At 37.7% G+C, this 20,630-nt stretch overlaps 1 protein-coding gene across 3 annotated transcripts; it reads left to right on the top strand.

The window, feature by feature from the left end:
* Positions 1-13: 13 nt before the first annotated feature.
* On the top strand, positions 14-20,342 carry LOC143450270 (uncharacterized). 3 transcript variants are annotated; one of them, XM_076950745.1, is made up of 7 exons: positions 14-287; positions 7,607-7,729; positions 12,688-13,921; positions 15,192-15,663; positions 15,758-15,874; positions 16,006-16,471; positions 18,836-20,342. In XM_076950745.1, the coding sequence occupies exons 1-7, from the start codon at positions 122-124 to the stop codon at positions 19,690-19,692; spliced, it is 3,435 nt and encodes a 1,144-aa protein (XP_076806860.1). In that variant the 5' UTR covers positions 14-121; the 3' UTR covers positions 19,693-20,342. The 3 variants fall into 3 exon arrangements, with proteins under 3 accessions (XP_076806860.1, XP_076806859.1, XP_076806861.1); XM_076950744.1 differs by having other exon boundaries at positions 15,105-15,663; XM_076950746.1 differs by lacking the exons at positions 14-287; positions 7,607-7,729 and adding an exon at positions 8,039-12,450 and having other exon boundaries at positions 15,105-15,663.
* The last annotated feature ends 288 nt before the right edge of the window (positions 20,343-20,630 follow it).

Raw genomic sequence — 20,630 nt, 5'->3', positions numbered from 1 at the left:
TGTTTGTTTGTAGGTATTTGAAACCGCTCAATTTTTATATTGTTTCTTGCTTAATGCCATACAATGCGCTCAAAAAGAAGGGCTTGCATTACAGTTCCACTATCCTTTATGAGCTAGGAGCATGGATTCTGAATATCCTTGCTTTGGGCTTGATATTTTGAAGAAAGCCGCCCACTTCGTTGAAAACCAGCAACAAGACACTACTGGTGAAAACGAAGCTTCATCGCCTAATCGACCAGTAAAAACACCCCAAACTTCGTCATCGGTGACCGAAAATGGATACCCTGGTAATTAATACTACCTATTGAATTCATATGAGAAATTACTTTCTACGTCGCTTGAACAATTTTGTTTTCGCATAGCCTATGTCTAAGACTGCAGGAGTGGTGGTTATTCTCAATTAATTTCCACTTCCGTTAAACGCGTGCTTGCCATTTTCTGGACGACACGGTTTCGTGCATTTAGTGGATAATTCAGAATTGCGTTGCATGGCGTGATGCCTTCATAGCCAGTTGTTATTACTGCCTGCGGCAATAATTTTCAAGTACATACTTATAAATGCGCCATTTTTTGTTCAGAACCCTTTTTGATATACAGTAGGACGAACATTGTTGTATAAATATAATCATTACCAACGGAATTCATTTCGTACAGCTTTGAGAAAGCATTTTAAATGAGTAACGATGGAGCAATGCCTCTTATCGACAGTTTTTGTTCAGTTGGATAAACTGTTGACTGATTTATTCAATAATGCACCAATGGCTAATGCACGATCATGCGGTGATTAATGCTAGGTGCAGATATATGATACAAACATAAACCTAGAGGCCAACTTTTCAAAAATCGTCATGGATGTATGACGATTATGATGTTGTTTATACGTCGTTGTCGTTTATGCGTTAATTACCTGTGAGCACTGTCTTTTGTCAAGTCGCTCTAGTTTGATATCTTTCCACTATCTTGCGACGATTCAATTAACGGTGAGCATTGAAAATACTTTCACGGTTACATTCTATTTTAACAAAAATAAAATAGCATAAAAACAATTTTAACCTGCCTAGTTTTAAGTAATTCGTTTTATATCGAAGTAAGGGCAAGTCCAAAAACTAGTTAGCTTTATATCAAAGAATAGTTGCCAGTTAGTATACGGTACCGGAGAAATAAGTTTTCACGAGATGTAGTGGTTATGCAGTTATTAAGTTGCATATCTATTCTGAAAGATGTCGACCATTATGACGTCACAATGTGAAAACAATATGATTGATGACTGGGTGTAAATTAGCTATGGTAGTAAAGGTAGGCTAGCTAACGCCTTTTAGATGAAATACATGTAACAGTACATCAACTGGCAAAGAAAAAGTGTTTTAACTTAAGTGGGCTCATACTAGATACTAGGCTTTCTAACCTCCCTGGAAATAGATCTTGACAATTTCTGGTACATAGTGTTTAGGGTCTTATAAAAAATAAGTCTAACTAACGTATGAATACTGGCTAAAGTAGGATCGGAATTTTCTATTAAACCAAGCGCAACGTGACAAATGAAATGAAAAAAAGGAAAAGATAAACAAACTGAAGAAGAACGTTATAAAACAAATTTTTGACCCCTGGCACTATGCATGATTTATCTGCTAACAAATTGTTACTGTTGTTGCAGCATTGTCATTTTGATGCGTTTATTCGCACTTCTGCCTCGGCTAACGGCGTTTTAAAAGCAATAAGGTATTAATGGTCTACTCTGCACCCTTTGCTATTGGTGACAGGATCAGCAATACTTGAAATTTTATAATATACGGTAAGCCAACTACGGCATATTGTAGCTGCGCTTCTTGCCCACGCAAGCCTCGCTCAGGTTTGCAGTACGTTGTCGTTGGCACAAGGCCATTTTCTTCCTCGCTTTAACTTATTGTTGATTGTGGGGAACGGTGAAAAGTAATAATGTAGAAGTCGTGTCTATAGCAACGATAAAACGCCCTTACAAGTTACAAGGTCGACAAACCTAAGTGGTTCTATAGCGATTTTCTAAGAATTTCTCTGAAAGGCAATATTTCGCATGATACTATTCTGCAAATTCCGCTATAATCCCGAATTAATGCAGTGTTTTTTGTTGGAAGTGCGAATGCAGCTTCAGAATTAATGTCATTCGGGAGGAAGTTCTTCAAAACCAAAGGATTTGTGTCGTTTATTTTTTATGTTGATGATGTTGAAATATTATTATAATTTGAAATGAAATTGAGTGCTTGGCAAATCTTTATATGATTATGGCCTCACAATCCATTTGGTGTTACGTTGAACTGCAATAAGAAACTGCGTAGGCCATATTCTGGAAAGCCAAGGAACTCTAATATTGGACCAGCTCAAAGTTGAGATTTCGCTAGTAATGGTACGTGAGCTATTTTGTTATTGTTAAGGATCAAGTCCAGATGCAGGTTGGCCTTAAATGAAGTAATAGTTGTCAGTTAGTACACTGTAGAAAGGATTTTTAATAATATGTAATGGTTATACAGTTATTGCCAAAAATATATCACAAAGATGTTGGTCATTGTGACATCATAATGTAAAACAATATCCGTCATTAATGAGGTTAGGTAATTGTGATGATCTAGCTAACTTCTTTGGATAGAATACGTCTACATAGGTGATTAGTAGCAATGTCACAATGGAATGTCACATAAAACAGCACATGTACCAGTTAAGCATTCTTAGTTTTACAGCAGTTACTGGTACCAGACTAAATTACCGCAAACAGCCAAAACTGAGCTTGATGAGCTGTAGCTTAGCATCTACAATCACCTGTACAAATACACCAAAAGTAAGCTAACTCTGTATTATGGGCAAAATGTTTCTGTTATACACTTTCAATAAGTACGCTTCAGTTATACCCATTACTTGTCGGCTAAAAGAAACATTCTAATCATACTTAATCCGAATACCCAAGTCATTCACATTGTTATTGTATTGTGACGTAATAAGAGCTGCCATCGCCGTCTTAATTAACAATGATTTGTGTTTTTTTGCAACTTAGTTATGGCAATAATTGCTTAACCACTATGTATTCGTAAAAACCCTTTCTCCAATATACTTACTGACAAACACTCTTTAAGACCGACTTGTTCCCCCTCACTTTCATGTGCTGTTTTTTAACATGACATGCATAAAATTGTTAACTATACCATATTCAAAACCTTGCCGCAGTCTCCAAAGATGTTGTTTTATTTTTCTGAAAACAGGTAAAACGTGTTTAATCAAGTTTGGTTCAAAATGAATTAAGAAAATTATACAATCTTGTGCTCCAACTTGACTGAAAACGGAGTAACTTGAGGCCCCAACCCAAAATTTCTTCTAAAAGAAATGAGTGTAATCAAGATAATGGGGTTGATACTAGGAAAGTGCTTGTCAATTTGTTCATCAAAGTTCACATTTTTACATAAAATTTTACCATAGGAATAATTCCTATTGGCTCAACCTTACGGTACAAGAAAACAAAAGTTGTATTCATGAGAATCACTAAAACTAAATTAATGTGAGAGACAAATGCTAAAACAAGTTGTCCTTAACTAAAACCAAAACTTTTTCATTTAGTACAGGTCTTCTCAAACTGTGGGTCGCGACCCCGTTTGGGGTCGAAAAATGTAATTTTGAGGTCGCGAAACAAAGTTAATTTTCCTAAATTGAATTGTTTTTTGATTATTTTTATTCGCTATATTGTTTCCATTACGAGATTCTTTTATTACTGCAGACTACAGTTACTGTACTTCGGTGGATTGTGTGCACTTGTATGATTTTGCCAGATACAAACATACCACTTGAGATTTGTAATTGGACGTTTATTGTTTTAACATCATTATCGTGTAGGCTATCTCTCAAGGGATCGCATAGAAATTTCTTTTCTAAAATGGCGTCGCAGACCCAAAAAGTTTGAGAAGCCCTGATTTAATATACAAACAATTATTCAATAAAAATCATTCAGTAGTTGAGAAATTGCTCCCGCAAATGTGCCGCAAAAAATGCAAACTTGCTGCTCATTGTGACCAAGGTCTTGACGATTACATGTACATTGTAAACTCCATGTTCCTGAAGCTTGTATTCGAATAAATTTGAATTGGATGTTTCGTGTTAGGAGACAAGAAATAAGTATGGTTCAGAGAGTGACTATTTCGTTGTTCGTAGATCACGCAGCCTGTTGTAAGGTGATTAGATTAGGTGAAAGGCCATTGAAAAACTTGATGTTACCTATCTAAGTAATCAAATTCAAGTGAGAAACTGTAAGAATATGTGCAAAATTGTGCCAAACGCACGATTTTTCCGGCAGCCCACAGTTTATACGTATGCTTCAGTGCAAAACAAGAATATCTTGTGTCATTTATGGATTATCTAACTTTAAAGTGACATAGCTTTTAGGGTGGTCTATAAACTATAACCCATTCCCAGATAGCACTTTCCATCACTTTTTCCGTTTGACACCATCCCTAAATTATTATAACTTTACCAGAAAAATTCCCGAATGTATACAATACATGTAAAATAAAATCCAACACAAAAGAAGTCCCGAACCCAGGGTGCATTCCATACGATGCATACGCCGAAGGTCAGTTTGGCGTTCATTACGAATGCGCCAAAGACGATCATCATCTGGGATCTCCTAAAAAGGAGACACTGCTATTTTTAGAAGAAACCTAAACAGGATGATAACGGAAGAGCTAAGTGACTAACTTGCAGTTGACATGGTTGCGTCAAGACCAGAATTGGCACTGTGTCACGCCGATGTCAAACCGAATTTACGCTGGTTGATCGTAGCTCACGCTGAAGATCTTCGGCGTAACTCACGTGGTATGCACCCTGGGAATAGCCGATTGTATTTGATAGTAATCCCGAGAAGATGCAATGCCCATGCCTCATTTCTATAAAGTCAAAAACACAAGAATTAACCGAATTTGTAATGTAATCAGTACGTGTATACCGAAGAAAGAGGTTATTGAATAATACATAATGGTTAATAGTTATAAGTAATGTCACAACGGAAAATCAACATGCTTAATGGCTGGGTTTTCAATCAGGTGGAGTTTTTGCAAGTAGTAAGCAAGTTTCCTCTTCTAACCGTATACCAAAGTTCTAGTAACTACGTACAATACTTTTTAAGTTCCATCGCGTCAAACTTATCCACTTCGGAAAACTTGATTTTCAAGCCTAAAACGAAATTTCGACGTCCAGCGCAAAAACTGTAATACAGTATCTCACGAATGAAATGAGTTAGAGAGCCCTCTTTTCGCACACTTGCGCATTAATTCCTCTATGTTTTCTGAAAGTTTCTTTTTTAACTACTTTTCTCTGCTTGGGTCTGAATATTGTGTCGGAGTCAGAGTTCGAAAAAAATCGACTATGGCAAAACGCGTTGTTATCTATTGCAAATTAAATGTTACTCGATGTTTATGGAAAAGTAGGCTACGATACCGGATACGTTAAAAAAGATATTTTTATACCGATTTTAATCAAACACATACACATGCATATATGTATAAAATAAAATATATATCAAGCATATTTACTTTCCTGCTCTTATTTACCTTTGCATTGAGGAACAATTGAGACGACATGCTTGTGTCGTGACGTCGATCTTTTCCATATAGAATTAATTTCAGTTGTCGGTACGGAAACAAGCAGAGAAAGCGTACTCGTCCCAGCTTGCACGTAACGTTGGTTTTTAATTATTTCCAATCTAATTTAACCTAGACGCGATTACTCTGTTTGGCTTTTAAAGTATCCCGCAACTTCCCGTTATACCGACTGTTTTCGTGTTTGCTTGGCATCGTAGACCAAGTCTTCAACCACTGCATGACAAAGACAGTTTGTTAAGTTTACCTGACATTTTCGACAAAGTTCTGCAGACTAAAGGTGTATTTATTTATAAAAATTGTCCAAAAATTTAATACTGAAAATAACTGATGTCTATATTTAAAAACCTCACCAATCAGAAAACTTCAAACTCAGCACGAGTACGTATGAAACGGAAAAAATTTGTTTTTGTATACAGCCGAAATTTCGTGGACTGGTTCCATTTGAGGAAAAGCTGAGTACACTGCAAAAAAGTTACAATTACTTGAAAATATTTCGGCCAATTGACGCAGTTTAAAATTATGTTATGCAGAATGAAATTCTGCATGTGATGACGTACATTTTGTTATTGTACGTTGAGTATAACTTGTTGTGTTTCGGTTTGAATCAGCACGATAGAGTGTTGGCTACCCGACCCTACTGTACAGTGTGGTGGTAGTGGTTGGCGAGATGATGTGTTTTAGATGGAATACGACTTTGAAGATGGGCGAAAAAGTTGCAGTTGGTGTTTATTTTCAACATAGCGATGTTACTTGTGACCGAACGTATTTCTGTTAAACACATGTTTCTATAATAAACTATACCTTCTTGTCTCTTGCATGAAACGTTCTATTCATACTTGATTCAAACACCAGCGTCACCAACGTGGTTTTTTCGCATTGTGATGTTAACACTTTCGCCACATATTTTATAATTACCGCCAAACTTTGTCTTTTTTCAACACATACTTGGAAATTATTGCTTAAAGCCACAAATAATTTCGAAAATTCTTTCTCCCATATAGTTACTGACAACTGTTTGACTTAAAGTCAACTTCTTGCCTTCAACACTTGCCCTTCACTTAAAAAAAAAACGACAAAAAATGACTGCTATGTTAGAAATAAAATTCTGTTGATTAATTTACGTTGCATTTAACGCCAGCCGATTGGAGAAAAAATAACGTGCAGACAACAAAGGAGAAAAGTTTCTTCAATTTTATTGAAGTCCGCTATCTTTTAGTTCTGTATACTTGTATAGAGTTTCTTGGTACTGGTAGTACCGGACAACCGCAGATAGCAGAGAGCCATTAAATCTCGAAATATGTTTGTGGTGTTAATACGAATATTGTAAGCCTGTGTTTTTCAACCTTTCCTGTCCCATGCCCCACTTTTGCTATGAAAAAATTGTACGCCCCACCATCTGTGACGTATTTAGGAATGCTTTTAAGCCGAGGGCCAACCAAACGTTTTCAGCATTAGCCTACCCCGCTCAAAATGCATGAAGTGTAAAATTTTTCGGTTTTTATGTCTCGAATTGAAATCAAAGGACATTTGCACGTGCAAAAGCTAGCTTTTATCATGCACAATTTAGAAACGCCGTATACTCGCTTATTGTACGTTTCTTGTGCTATTGTCGTATTGTACAGATTAAAACCTCGGTTTTCATTTTCTGTAACTTGTTGATGTCATCTTCTTCGTTTTGTAGTGTATTTAAGAACACTAACTTAAGATTATATACTGTAATTCTAAAATCCCTACAAAATAAAATAAATAAAGTTTAATTGTGAAGTGACAACTGTTCACTATTAAACTATGGGATATACCGAAGAACCACAAACAAAAGGACGACGAGCCGCAGTTCGCCCACCGTTTATACATGTCATAGTTACTGTATATATATATACATAATAGTACTGAAACAACTTATATCATTTTTGATTACTCTATGTATCAATCATTTTTGTGTATAATTTAATGAAAGAATAAATTTGCTCATTTAAAAAACTTTTGCATTGTAGGACAACGAAAAAACCCTTCTTATTATCGTCCAAGCTCACGCTCTTCAGATGGCCAAGACACAGGGGAAACTCAATCTTTTCACTTTAATAAAAAAATAAAACAACTTAGCAACACCGAGAAGGGTAAGGCTTTCGTATGCTTACAAACCTGCGACTGTTCGAAAATTCAGTTGTAAAGTTGTGAATTTTCTTAGAAACGCAACCAATTTTTAAAAAATTACCTAGCATGCCGGTAACTAATCAAGTGATATGCAGTAGTTCATGGCGTTTTTTTGCTAAAGTTAGACTATATTATTCTGAAGCAGTCCTCTTTTAGATGATTTTTGTTTAATCGATTTATTAATTAAATTATTTGTGTTATGTATTTCTAGTTGTACTGTATATGTAACATTAAAATCTGTGTTCCTCGGTCATTTGAAAGTTGATCTCGTCTGGCCTTACTTGTGTATGCCACTTGAAATCATGATATCATGTGATATGTTTCCTTATATTAATTTGTCACCTTGTGTATATTTTGGGGAAGGCGTTGCAAGCGCTTAAGGCATTCACGAGGTTGCAACAACAAAGGACCATGTTAACTTGTGCAGTGTGTTGTTTTGCCATAAAAGATTCTCAGTTGACAAGCTGCCATTGTTTTAATTTTATTTAATTCTGTTATAGGTAATACTGTTTGATTTTCCCTTGTCAGCATTTGTGTTTTCAATACTTCTTCTACTGCAAAAAACTAACCCTTGACACAAACATTCGGAACAGCAAAAGCAAGTCGCATTTCACTTATTACGAAAACACTTTTACCGAAATCTTGCCAGAAGTACCAGTGTAACCACGTTTAAAGGAGCAACAACTATTTCCCACAACACATTTTCGACAAACGATAATATGCTGCATGACGCTATTCAGAAAAATACAAATCCTGCAGATATCTGAATTTGTGCGGTGCTTATGATTTGGAGAATGAATTAAGTCTGTATTTTGTCATTCGGGAAAGTGTGTTACTGTGTTTCAGGAAATGGTATAAAACAGGTTTCACATTTTCCGCTACGTGCTCATCATGGCTGTTTATTTTCTCTTAAAGGTTTACCAAAGAATAACTTTGTGACAAAAAAATTTCTTCTGTAATTTTTTATAGTGTATTTATCCTACACAACAGAAAGTAACTGAATAACGGGAGCTTACAAAATAAACAAGTTGACCTAAATCGCTCTGTACAGTTAACTAGATCAGTATTTTTACACTTTTTCTGACCGCTGCGGTGGTGGCATTGGCGCAGGAACAGTTTCCCACAATAGTTTTGATTCACACGTTTTTGTTGTTGTTGCTGTGTCTGCCGGCGTATCACATTGGCCCACATTAATGCAAGGTTACTCAAGTGTTGCGTGAACTAAATACTAGTTTTCAGTCACCAGAGAGATGTCAGTACTTTGTTGCAAGAGGGTTCGTTGTTTTGTTAACCGCTAGCGGTTTCATGGAGCAAGTGATTTGTTGGTGATAACGACTGCGGTACCGCCGTTATCGTTACAATTTATAGTTTTTAAATCATCTTAGCTATTAATTCCGGGAAGACAGACAAGTAAAGTAGCGTTTTGTGATTGTTGTTTTGTTCAGCCAGGTTATCTGCCCCGTTTGTAAAAATTGTGAAATTGCGATGCCAGGTGGTATGTTCTGATCTGAGATCTTGACTCCAGCGCAGAAATAATTGGTAAAGAAAACCCTCAGCGCACAGTTACTAGTATTTCTTAAATTTTATCCATTAATACTGCCATAGCTCAAACCCTCAAAATTATCATCTAACGATTATAATTTCATGTCGCTATCTCACGTGTAGTACAAATCTAGTCATCAACATAATGAGGATAAAATACGCGCATATACAAGGAGTTAGGTTTACCATTAACTCCAGCAATTTGTTTGACATCAACTGGAGTTCACCCGGTCATTTATAGGGTTTTTCTTTGAGGTGCGCAGAAATTTTGGCCGGCCGAATCCGGTAAAAACACCAAAGTTCGACTTTCGACCCAATTCATTTCCAGATTCGTTCCAAGTTACAACTGCGCATACGTTGGCACAACTGTCATATTTCTTTACAGGCACAGCTTTGCTCACTTTTACAACACGAATACTTCCAATACTGAATTGTAGCATTCGATCGATATAATTCGGTTTCCTTTTCCAAAAATTTGGATTCGGTACAACCCCAGTTTTTGCATTTTAGTATTTGACCGCGAATATGTTCGTAAGTGATTTAATAATAAGGTTATCCATTAGTCTTTTGCTGACGACATCATTTTTGTTTTACGAGCAAGAAAATTGAAAAGACGCATGAAATCAAATTTGCATTTGCGTTTCACAAAGACGGATAACACTAATTGCATGCGGCAAGTAATCTTTGAATGTCCAAAAATACTACTCAGGTTTTCAATCAGTCAAACGAATGTCATGCATTTGAGTAAATATATCCACTTAACTCCGACACTTTGTTGTTTTTGCTGTAATCATGTGCGTTACATACCCAAATTAAATACAATTTATAAACATGTAATCCCATAATTTTTAACTGTGATACGTGAGCTTAGACCAGGGCTCCAACTTTTTCCTACGTACCCTTGGGCATTTTTATGAAATTTCATGTTCCCTTAAAACACCCATTGATATTTTTAAGTCACTTTGCTATAAAATCGGTATAGACTGCATAAGAATCCAATGGTTCAAAGATCAATGACAAACGAAAGTGTACGGCAGTCAACAGAATCCGCTTTGCGACATGTTAATGTTAGTATGTTCAATTTCAATAATAACATGTTAATGTTGTTATTTCAACCTGAAGAAGTTGAACAAAACATTGTGATGAGGTTTTCAATGTTGTTATCATATCAGATGACTTGGTAGTAATGACATGTCAGAAATAAAAATGAGTCGTGAGAAATTGGGATTGGAAAAAATGTTAACGTCCTGATTTTTCCTTTGTATTTTCGGCATTCTCACAGTAAAATTTTTTACATCCTTGGTTATTTTTTTTAATTGCTGACGTATCCCGTGTCAACTGCAAATGTTTTTGCCTCAGGTTGGAATATAGCATAAACGTGTATAACCCAGGTAGAGAACTCCTGATTTGTACCTACATGTTCAAGACATTGCATAAAGCTTGTTAGGTTATGTTGCTACTTCAATAAGTAGCTGCAGGCAAGTGATACTGTGCAGACAGCAGCGCTTCAAGAATTAATAGCGATCTACCAAAAAAGGCTTATCTGCAAAGAATATCTCAAAGCATTACGTTGTTGACTGCACAGTCCACATGCATGCTTACCATCTGGACAACAACAATTGCTGGTGCTTATTGTATCGCTCGAGCTGTTGTGCACTACATAAAAGATCGCAGACGCATTTTAGTAAAATTGCCGATACTTTGGAACTTTTATTTTAAGTTTAAAAATGTCTTGCCATAGTTGATCACCAACTTGAAGTGAAACTTGGTGTTGTGTTTGTGTAACTGAGATAAACCACAACGCACTTTGCGGAGCAGACTTCGTAACAGTACGTTACTGTAATTTGTTCTGACCGTGGCATCTCAGTGTTTCCCATGACGTCATAGAAAGGTTAGATAACCACGGATTGTGAGGCAGGCATGAAGTCTCCGCTCCGAACATGATGTGCAGTCAGGTGTGCGATGTTAAAGCAAAGTACCTGTGTATCGAAATTGAACAACTTGTCGTTTTTGACTTCGCTGTAGAGCAAAATAACTAATATTTTTGGTTTTATACATCTGTTAGAATGGCTCGGTTAATAAATAAACTGGAAAAACACTATCTAAAGCAGTTAAGTGTAACTGTGAATGTGTTATTTATTTTTTGTCTCTTGTCATCTAGAGTTAATAAAGTTTTTCACTGAACACGATAAGTCGTTACGATAGCTCATCTTCAGGTGGCCCAAATTATAAAATGTAATTTTACAATGAAAACCTATTCGTGTTGTGTGCCCGCTGGCGTCATTGACCGTGCATGTGCGCGCGCGCATGTATGTGTGGGCGTGTTTCCGTAACACCACAGCTCAGTAAACGCGGTTTGACCAACGAGCGTTTTAAAAATAAGAAAAAAAGCCCGTCTATCTTTAAAAGTATTGCCTTACATTTGACAGAATGGTTCCTAGAGCTTGCTAAATTCAGCCTGTAACACTGTAGCTTTCTGATTCGCTATGAAACCATTCTCAGACTAGTTTAATGCGATTGCTTTGATTTTAGGATAAGTTTAAAGGAAATGCTGTTATTATTATCTTTTACTTTGCTACTGTATTCACTGATGTAGTAGTTCATGTATCGAATGCAATAAGGTATTATCCGAATGTTATACCAGAAATATTGCAGATCATTGTCAAAGAGCGCAGCAACACTCTCGGGTCAGGGTTAATGTACTGTAGGTTAATATAAAGTCCGATGCTTAGCTAACCTGCTGGGAAAAAAGCACAGTCGAAAGAATTTCCTGGAAGTCGCGAGTGATTTTTCACAGGACAAAAACTGTGGCTGCGTCATCTTTCCCAGTGGAAACATGACGTCACTGTTTTATTCAGGGCCCATTGAAAGTGACCTTAACGTAATAACGCTCTTTCCCTTCATTTGTATTGTCGCAGCAAAAACACACGTAATTAGCAATACACAGTGGCTTTCATTACAAAACTTGCCTGCCAATTTACCCTGTGTTGCCAGGATGGAACTGTAATAAGCTATAAGCCAGGCATTTTGTATATATGAACGTCAATGTGTCAGTCAAGTAGTGCAGTAGTCAAATGTAGAGAACGTTGATAGGTTTTAGCTTCAATCAATTAAGGCTGTCACTGTCTTCCAGGATAAAATCGTACGTTGAAACTATTAACTATGCAAAGCTATAGTTACATTCTAAGCTATAGCTAACTCTACAAGCTATTCAAAGTTCAAATCTTCTTTCTAATCAACTTTTTGCATATCTATCTTTAACAACGCGTTGCGTGATCTACTTACGGCGAAATAGTCACTTTAATTAAATAAATACTGCAGTTTAAACTTAACTTGAAACCATAATTGAAAAAATAGAATTCTTTTTTAATATTTGTAGATAATACAAGTCGTGAAAGTATGCTCCTGAGCGAAAATAATTCGGCTGACGAAGCTTCTACCATGGCACATTTCACTCATCATAATAATGGCTTAGTTGTCCATCCACGCACGTATTCAGCTGAACACCGTCCGTCTCCCTATCGTCGTGAGCGTTCAACTGAATCACCGACTCATTCACCTGCAAGAAAAACTTCGCCACCACACACTACAGAAGGTGATTTATTGAGGCCAGTGGTTTTACCTCCCGGAACCGCCTCTCAGCCATTGCCACACGTTGCCACAGCCAATCCCATGATTCCATTTATTCATCCTTTAATGTATCCGACTATGGATCCAAGCATGTGCGCTGATGCTCTGGCTAGACAGGCCGCTAGTATTAATAGCGAAAGGCAGCAAACATCAAACACTCCACCGGCAACAACTGTCCCTAACGGTGCCATACCAGCCCAAGGACTTCCAGGACTTATGTTTCCTTTTACAAACCCTGCCCTTCTTATGGGTGCCCGTGGAAGTAATGTCTCTGGCATTGGTGTTCCCGATTTGCCTATGGTTTTTCCGTCACCTTTAGCAGCTTATGGTCCAGCTGCTGGTATGATTCCTCAACAACTGTCGGCTTTAGCATCACTGTCTGAACAAGATAAACGTTTTTATGAAACTATGCCACATTTGGCCCAGCAGGTTACAACAAACTTGCTGGCAAATCCTTATCTTAAAGGATTTTGTCCGTCAGGATTTGAATCGTTGGGTGTCAAAGACACAAGATCAATGCCCAAAACTGGACTTGCAGCTGGAGTTGGAATTGCCGGGATACCGTACAATACTGAATTTATGTTGAAATATCAGGAAGCTGTCAATAATGAAGCGCTAAAATTTGATGGTAGTTTGTCATCGAGAGTTGCAGCGTCTCCAGCACCGCTTGACCCTCGATTGTCAAACTCTCCGGATAACTCCAAGAAAACTCCAATATCTGCTTACACGCTGCCAGTACCATTTGCGTCTTCTCTTCACAATGCATCATCATCTAGTTCCCAGCCGCCCCTATCTGACAGAAGTACTTCTACGGCGAGTGTTCGGTCGTTGAGGAATGGTACTCCCAGTCTTCCCCATTTTGATGCTCGACCACCCACTCATCTTTCTCATGAAAGAGATATAATGTATCATGATAGCCACGATGTTCTTGCTTCCAGTGAAGCGAGCGATGCGAGGCGAAGGCTTATAACATTTTCTCAAAGGTATGAAAGCTATATTTATAGATAAACATTTAACTGATTTCATTATGTTTATTTTTTATATATTGACTTGGCCCTTTAATATCATATGTTTTCTTCCGGTATGAATAGCATAAACCGGTTACCTTAGAATTTCGCCAATGTTAAAATTATGTACATACATGCTCTGGACATAAAGGTTTGATTTTGATACGAAAACCATGATCAGCTTTCTAAGACAATATTTACAAGCAAACTAGTTAAAAGTTACCACTCAGCAAATTATGCCCATGGGTGCAATACCGTGGTTACCAGTTTTTTTCGCGTTTCTACATACCCATAGAGTGTCACAGAAGTATTGTATTGTACTGTAGCTGATAATGCATTCTATGTCCCAATTTAAGTACCTTCGGTTTTATTGCCGTTTCTTTTTGTTTTGTAAGAAAATGTTATTTATATTATTTTTCTCAAACGATAGTTTACAGAGCTTGGGTTTGTATGAAATTTTAAAATATAGTCATGAAGGTTTTCCATTTGTACACGACGGACAACCCCAGCCTTTGTTAAAACCAAATTTATGCAGCTGAAAGCTGCGTTTTGGATAGAAAGTTGTTGCTAAAAAGCTACGGAAAGGGTTATAAGAGTCCTTTTTTTACATTTTTTGCATTGTTAGAAATTTATGTTCAACAGGTTAGAAAGTTTTACCGGCACTTAGCAACATTGTTATAGCCGCAGGCCGAAGTCTTAATTCTTATCTTAACAAGCTTGAAGTACATGTTGCCTGTTATGCTCTTGCAGCGTTTTTGTTTTGTGATTCATTTGAAACAAAATTCTTTGCTAGACTTTTTCTGCCCACATTTACCGTTCTGCTTCAGTAGTAACCTAACTGCATTACATAAGGTATATTTTTAGCTGATTATTCGTTGAGACTTGTGATGGTGAAACGCTTTCTGTGTGGTGCCTCGGCCTGAACTGGTTGCTCTAGTATTGGGTTTTTAATGTTAAAAGCTAAACTCGATTAAATATAATCACGTTCATTTTGTAAAAAATCTTTTATGTAAAATTAGCGGGTCGCACCTTTCAGAAGTAAAACTTTAAAAAAGTCCATTGAGAAATACGTATTTCCATGGCCGCTATTTTATTTTTTTATTTAATGATTATTTACATCATTCTTTGTTGTAATGTTTGTTAACAAATGTAATTTCAGACCAACAAGTATCCACACAGATTCATATTCCAGCCATCACAAGTCTCCGCTACATCGCCGTTCACCGTCTCCTTATAATGACCGTAGAGAGTTACGGCGGTTCTCAAGAGAACTTTCCCCAAGTCGAACAACACCTTCGTCAGAAAAAGTTTCTAAAAAACAATCTAACGAAGCACATGGGATTTCTCGCGATCACCTCAAAGAGCTGAAGCGCAGAAGCCCTTCAGTCCAATCATCTCATGGTGTGCGTTCTTCTAAGTCTCCATCTGTACGTCGTAGTAATAGTCCAAGAGAACATGCTAGCCAAGCTCATGAGCCTATCCCCGCCAACTATTTTGCAGCATTGGCTGCTAAATCGGGACAAGGGCCTAGCGACAAAGACAGTTCTAGCTTTATTCACCAAGCGTCTCCATATATATTTCATCCGACTTTGGGAGGTTTGACGGCCTCTCCCTTTACGTTACCTTACCTTCGACAAACAGAAGTGCAGTCATCGTCTTCAAGTAAAGCGCTTGCGGATGCTACTTCTTGGATATTTCGACCTCCACTGCCCCCAGAAGTAAGTACTTTGTGTTACTTTGCTCCTTTATCGTCTCTTTGTGTTGGCTGGATCCCTGATACGATTTTGCTACTTTGCACGATTATCACTTTAGGCAATGGCTGAATATGCCAGATTAACTGGAATGTCGCCAAGTGCAGTTGCACTGATGATGCCTCAGCAACAAAGCTTTCGGCCTCCTTTAGTTAGCCAAAGCACGCCGACTTCGCAGGTAATTTATAGCTTCCCTTTAGCTTTTAATATTAGCCTCTTAAATGTGGCTTATCAAGTGTACTGTATTATCGCACTTTATGAGTCGCGATTGGTAAAGTATTGATTTTAAAACTACCAAGTATACCGCAGAATCTTTTACTGGAGCGTGATGACAAAGAAAGAATTGCCAGTCCGGTAGCAGCGCCGTTCCCTGCCGCCGCTTCCATGCTTTCATATTTTCAAAGCCCTGCCGGTGTTACGTCAAAACTGCCCCGTGGGTCACCTATTTCTGGGAAAGTTCCTCAAAAGCACTCCTTGTCATTTCAGCAACTCTCCGTCCCACATGCTTATAGAAACCACCCTAGAACATCACCTGGACCCTTAGATGAAGGTGAAAGTCGTTTCATTAAACGAGAAACCAGTCCATCGCCAGTGAAGAGATCGTCGGTACCGGGAGGAGTGTATGGTGCACAGCAGCAAAAAACAGATAACTTGTCAACACGGCGCATTGATGAGGAAAAGCGAAACAGATTAAAGAGAAGAGCAGATGATGAGAAACGTGATAGATTTTCTCCGAAGGATTCCATGTTGAAACGAAAACGTGAAGTAACATCAGGTAACCAATATCAAAACGTATATTTATTTTCTGTAAATTTCAAAAAACAATAATATTTTAGTCTCGTACTGTATCAGTATATAAAAGTCAGACGTCGAGATGTTACCATATTTTGCTATTTTTTTTATAATTTAGAATATTACGTAAGAGACAAATATTATTGCCCCACCCGAAAGTAATATTACTTTGGGTATAATACGCTGTCCATATTGGTTACCGGTCCGGCGTCTAAATTATCAGGTATACGTTATTTTAATTTTAGCTTTTAAAGGCAGTTCTCAGTAGGACGTTGTATGCTACTTCCGCGATATCAACTTTTCATTTTCCTGTTTATTCATTGTCATAATATCATTCGAGTATATGTGTTTTTGAAGGTAATTGCTGATAGAATACGTGGTTCACATGTTGGCAAGCATGTGAACCACGACTTGGGTGCGCACTTTTATCTTTCACTCTTACATTACCGCCATATGCCTGCGTTATCACGTAAAATTTTAATGACTCTTCTTATGTTGAGATTTGTTGTGACAAATTTTGCATGGTTTTAAAGTGTGGGGCAAGTCCAAAAACAAGTTGATTTTATGTGAAAGAACACTAATTATCTGAACATTCTGGAAAAATATTTCCAAAAATAATTCGTGGTTAGGTAGTTATCGACAAAATAAAATCGCAGAAGTCTCAGTGTGTGGCCTTTATTATGACGTAGATGAAGGCTCTTGTTATGTCATATATTATTCAAGTTGCTTGACAACATGCTGCTGCTGCTGCTGTTGCTTTCCTTGCCCAGTAGTCAACTGACGTCGAAGTGTAGGTCATAGGAGTTTAGCCTATATCCAGTTAGATGTCATGTGAGGAACTTAACAACGTGAAACATACTAATTGAATAAATTACGATTGTTTTAAACATAAAAGCTCCTGTAGCCCAACTATTTCCGTCCGTGTAATCATGGTATCCTTTGGACCGCATAGACTACCCATCAAACCGGGACCGTACTGGTTGCCGTGGTTAGGCTTTTCACTTTCACCTATCAAGCTATTGGCAGTTAAAGCAATGTAAGCTAGCTGTAAGAGATACATACGTGATATGCAGTAAGTATTGCTAAACTTACGAATTTGCGAATGTTGTCAGTTGTTACCTATGACATCACAGGAGCCTTGATGTACGTCACAATTAAGTTTTGCAATTTTCTTTTGCTTATAATTACCTAACCAAGAATTATTTTTCAAAACTATTTTACCAGAATATTCAGCGAGTAGTGTTTTTTCATGTAAGATCAACTTGTTTTTGGACTTGCTCCTCACTTTAACATTGTATTTCCAAGGTTAGATTGGCGTTGTTTCTTAAATTTGGCCTACGCCGTGCTTTCAGTTTTGGTTAGAGTCTAACCGTTAGAGTGGTTAGACAATTTCCCTTCCTCGGTATGCATTTCTACAAGCAGGCGCTTATTCCAATTGCTTGCTGTTGACCAACATGGGTCCCTTAAAGAAATTGTCTGAAGGTGGTGATAACACTTGTTTCTTCTGTTTCGCTATTGCTGCTCTGTTTGACCGCAGGCGCGCCAAGCCGGATTTATCGTCTAGACACGTCAGATTTAACAGTATTACTTGACGTCGACTTGTATCTTGCTTTGTCAGGACCAATCGACCATGTGATAGTGAAGTACATTGCTGCGCCGTAAGTGATAATTGTGCGGTAAATCATACATTTCATCGATCTATTATATTTTCATAAATGGGAATTATATTACACCCCATTATTAATTTGCTTGTTACCATTTGGGATGCAGTTTGTATTTTGAAAGCATTTGAATTTGTATTGCTTAGAATGCATATGCAGTCAGCAAACATTTTTTTCTGTAAGGTCGATGTTGGTAAAATTGCTATGTAATGTTAAATGAAAAGCTGAAAAGTAGTAAACAAGTAAAAAACTGAGTAGAACACTCCTGATTGCTGAAAATTATACGTCATCACATCACGTGGGTGAATGTCATGTGGGCTGGTCATTGAATCAGTCAGAATTGTGGTATCGTAATTTGAACCGTAAGTCGTTAGATGCGCTACCCCTAAATGTCCAAGATATCCAGTGTTAGACCCGTCGTGACAGCAATAACTGTCGACAGTCGGTTTTTGTCAACATTAAGTTGTATTATGCAAAGTTTGCCTTTTGTTGTTAACGTGGAAAAAGATTTGGCAGATACAAAGGCGATAGACACTGGTAATGTCGTTAGCGTTTGGTGTCAGCAGTCAATTGGAATGGGTGGAAAGTTATTGTATGGTGTTGTATGATAATAATATTTATCCTTGGACAGAGAAAAGTTTTTGCACTATTTGTATATGGTTGCGTTACTTTAATTCATCTCACAGATGCAAATGCTCCGGACATCGAGGAACATTTTCGCCGCTCCCTGGGTGAAAACTATAAAGATCCTGAAACTACAAACACAGTGACTATTACTGCCAACGTGGATGATCACTTTAGAAAAGCATTGGGTAACGACGTATGGAGTAAAATGAAACCCGGCTATAAATGTTCATCACCAGAACCTACAGATGCAATGCCGAACGGACGAGAAAATTATTATCCCAGCACAGCTACAACCAATATGTTGCCACATTCCTTTTCGAATCTTTATGTGCCGCATCTCCAGCGAAGTACGGAAAATCGAAGCTTTATATCATATACAGATTCTTCTCTCAAGAACTCTGCTACAAAGGTGGTACAAGCTCGTGGCATCGTTTTTCCTGAGCCTAAGATCGAAGTGCCTCCGACCAACGGCGCAGAAGTTGACATCTCCAGCTCTGGTACCGGCGTGTCGCGAGCATCACCAAGGCGCAGTGAAGGTTTTGTTAACCCAGCTGATTTTGAAAGTGAAGGAAAAGTGAGGAGTGTTTTGGATGGATCTCGTTTACAACCCTCACCTTCTGCAACTTCTCCTCTTGCTCAGGAGAAGCCGCTCGCACTCCAGCGATCAACAAACCACCCTTCCTTAGTGCATCCACCTCCACCACCTTACACTATATCCTCCACTGACTCCAAATCGTGTGCTCGTAGTTCTCCGGGACCACCTCCGGCTTACTCACCTTCTAGTTCCAACTCTGTTAGTTTACTCCCAGCATCTTCATCACCTGGGAGAACTTCCTCTGAGAGCAAAAGTGTAAATGATACTTCTACGAGTTCCAGTATGTCTGTACAGACCAAATACGTTGAAAGCGCAGAATGAGATTTATAATATTGAACAGGCAAGAGCACCAGCAAGTATGGAAGCTGCAGCTTGACGACATGTGCTGTTTTTACTCATGTACAAATTTAATCGTTTGTAGGTTTTAACTTTCAAAGATTTTTAATGTTTTAACCTTTTCAAAAGACAAACATCATTTTTAAAGCATCCGTATAATTTCAAGATTTAAGTTGTAATTGTTTCTCTACCTTTATCATCATGGATTTTGGAAATACGTTAGTGATTATTTGAGGTAGGCAATTACATTGAAATTGCTGTTCGAATTAGAAAATGGGAAATGTATTTCTCGTTAAATAACAAAAGTTGCGTGTGGTGGACATTGCTGTACGATGCTAAATTCATGTATATGGGGACGTTTTTTAACTTTTTGTGTGCCGTAATTCAAAGAACTTATTTCGCCATTATTTGCTGAACTGTTTGTAAGCAAATGTGTTTCAATTTGTTGAGTACTTCATCTACCCGAAGCTTTATTGCAGTCGTATTTTTGCTTTTTGTGCCATTTCGATTTTTACGGTGCAAAATTCGCATTTAATATTGGATCTTGGTGGCGTTGCTTTGTTGAACCTTCTGACCAACTGTGCCTTAAATTCCTTCGTTTCTGCAATAAATTAAGCTAATGGATGATAACTAGACGTAGGTCTACTCACTAGTGTATTTAGAGGGATCAATTGCCCCTCCCCCTCTTCACGAACCCAACTTTTTTTGACCAAAGGGCTTTTTACGTTATCATTTCGTTTATCGGATGTCCTTGTTTGCGCCCTCTCAACTATTGACATACACTAGAAAACATACAATAGCAGAGTATACGTCATTTCAAAACCGTGAAATGCGACCTTAAAGTTGTACATGGCGTTTGAAAGGTGAAACTATTATTTAGCAGTTAATGTATGTATAAATATCAGAATACATTTCATTTCAAA

The sequence above is a fragment of the Clavelina lepadiformis genome, chromosome 3, assembly GCF_947623445.1.
Source record: "Clavelina lepadiformis chromosome 3, kaClaLepa1.1, whole genome shotgun sequence".
NCBI classification, from domain to species: Eukaryota; Metazoa; Chordata; class Ascidiacea; order Aplousobranchia; family Clavelinidae; genus Clavelina; species Clavelina lepadiformis.
This window is presented reverse-complemented; position numbering and strand designations above follow the sequence as displayed.

Coding starts and splice junctions, on each gene's coding strand:
- LOC143450270 (XM_076950744.1), top strand. CDS start 122: ATGGATTCTGAATATCCTTGCTTTGGGCTTGATATTTTGAAGAAAGCC. Junction 15,664..15,757: donor GACCTCCACTGCCCCCAGAA/GTAAGTACTTTG, acceptor TTATCACTTTAG/GCAATGGCTGAATATGCCAG. Junction 15,875..16,005: donor AAAGCACGCCGACTTCGCAG/GTAATTTATAGC, acceptor AGTATACCGCAG/AATCTTTTACTGGAGCGTGA.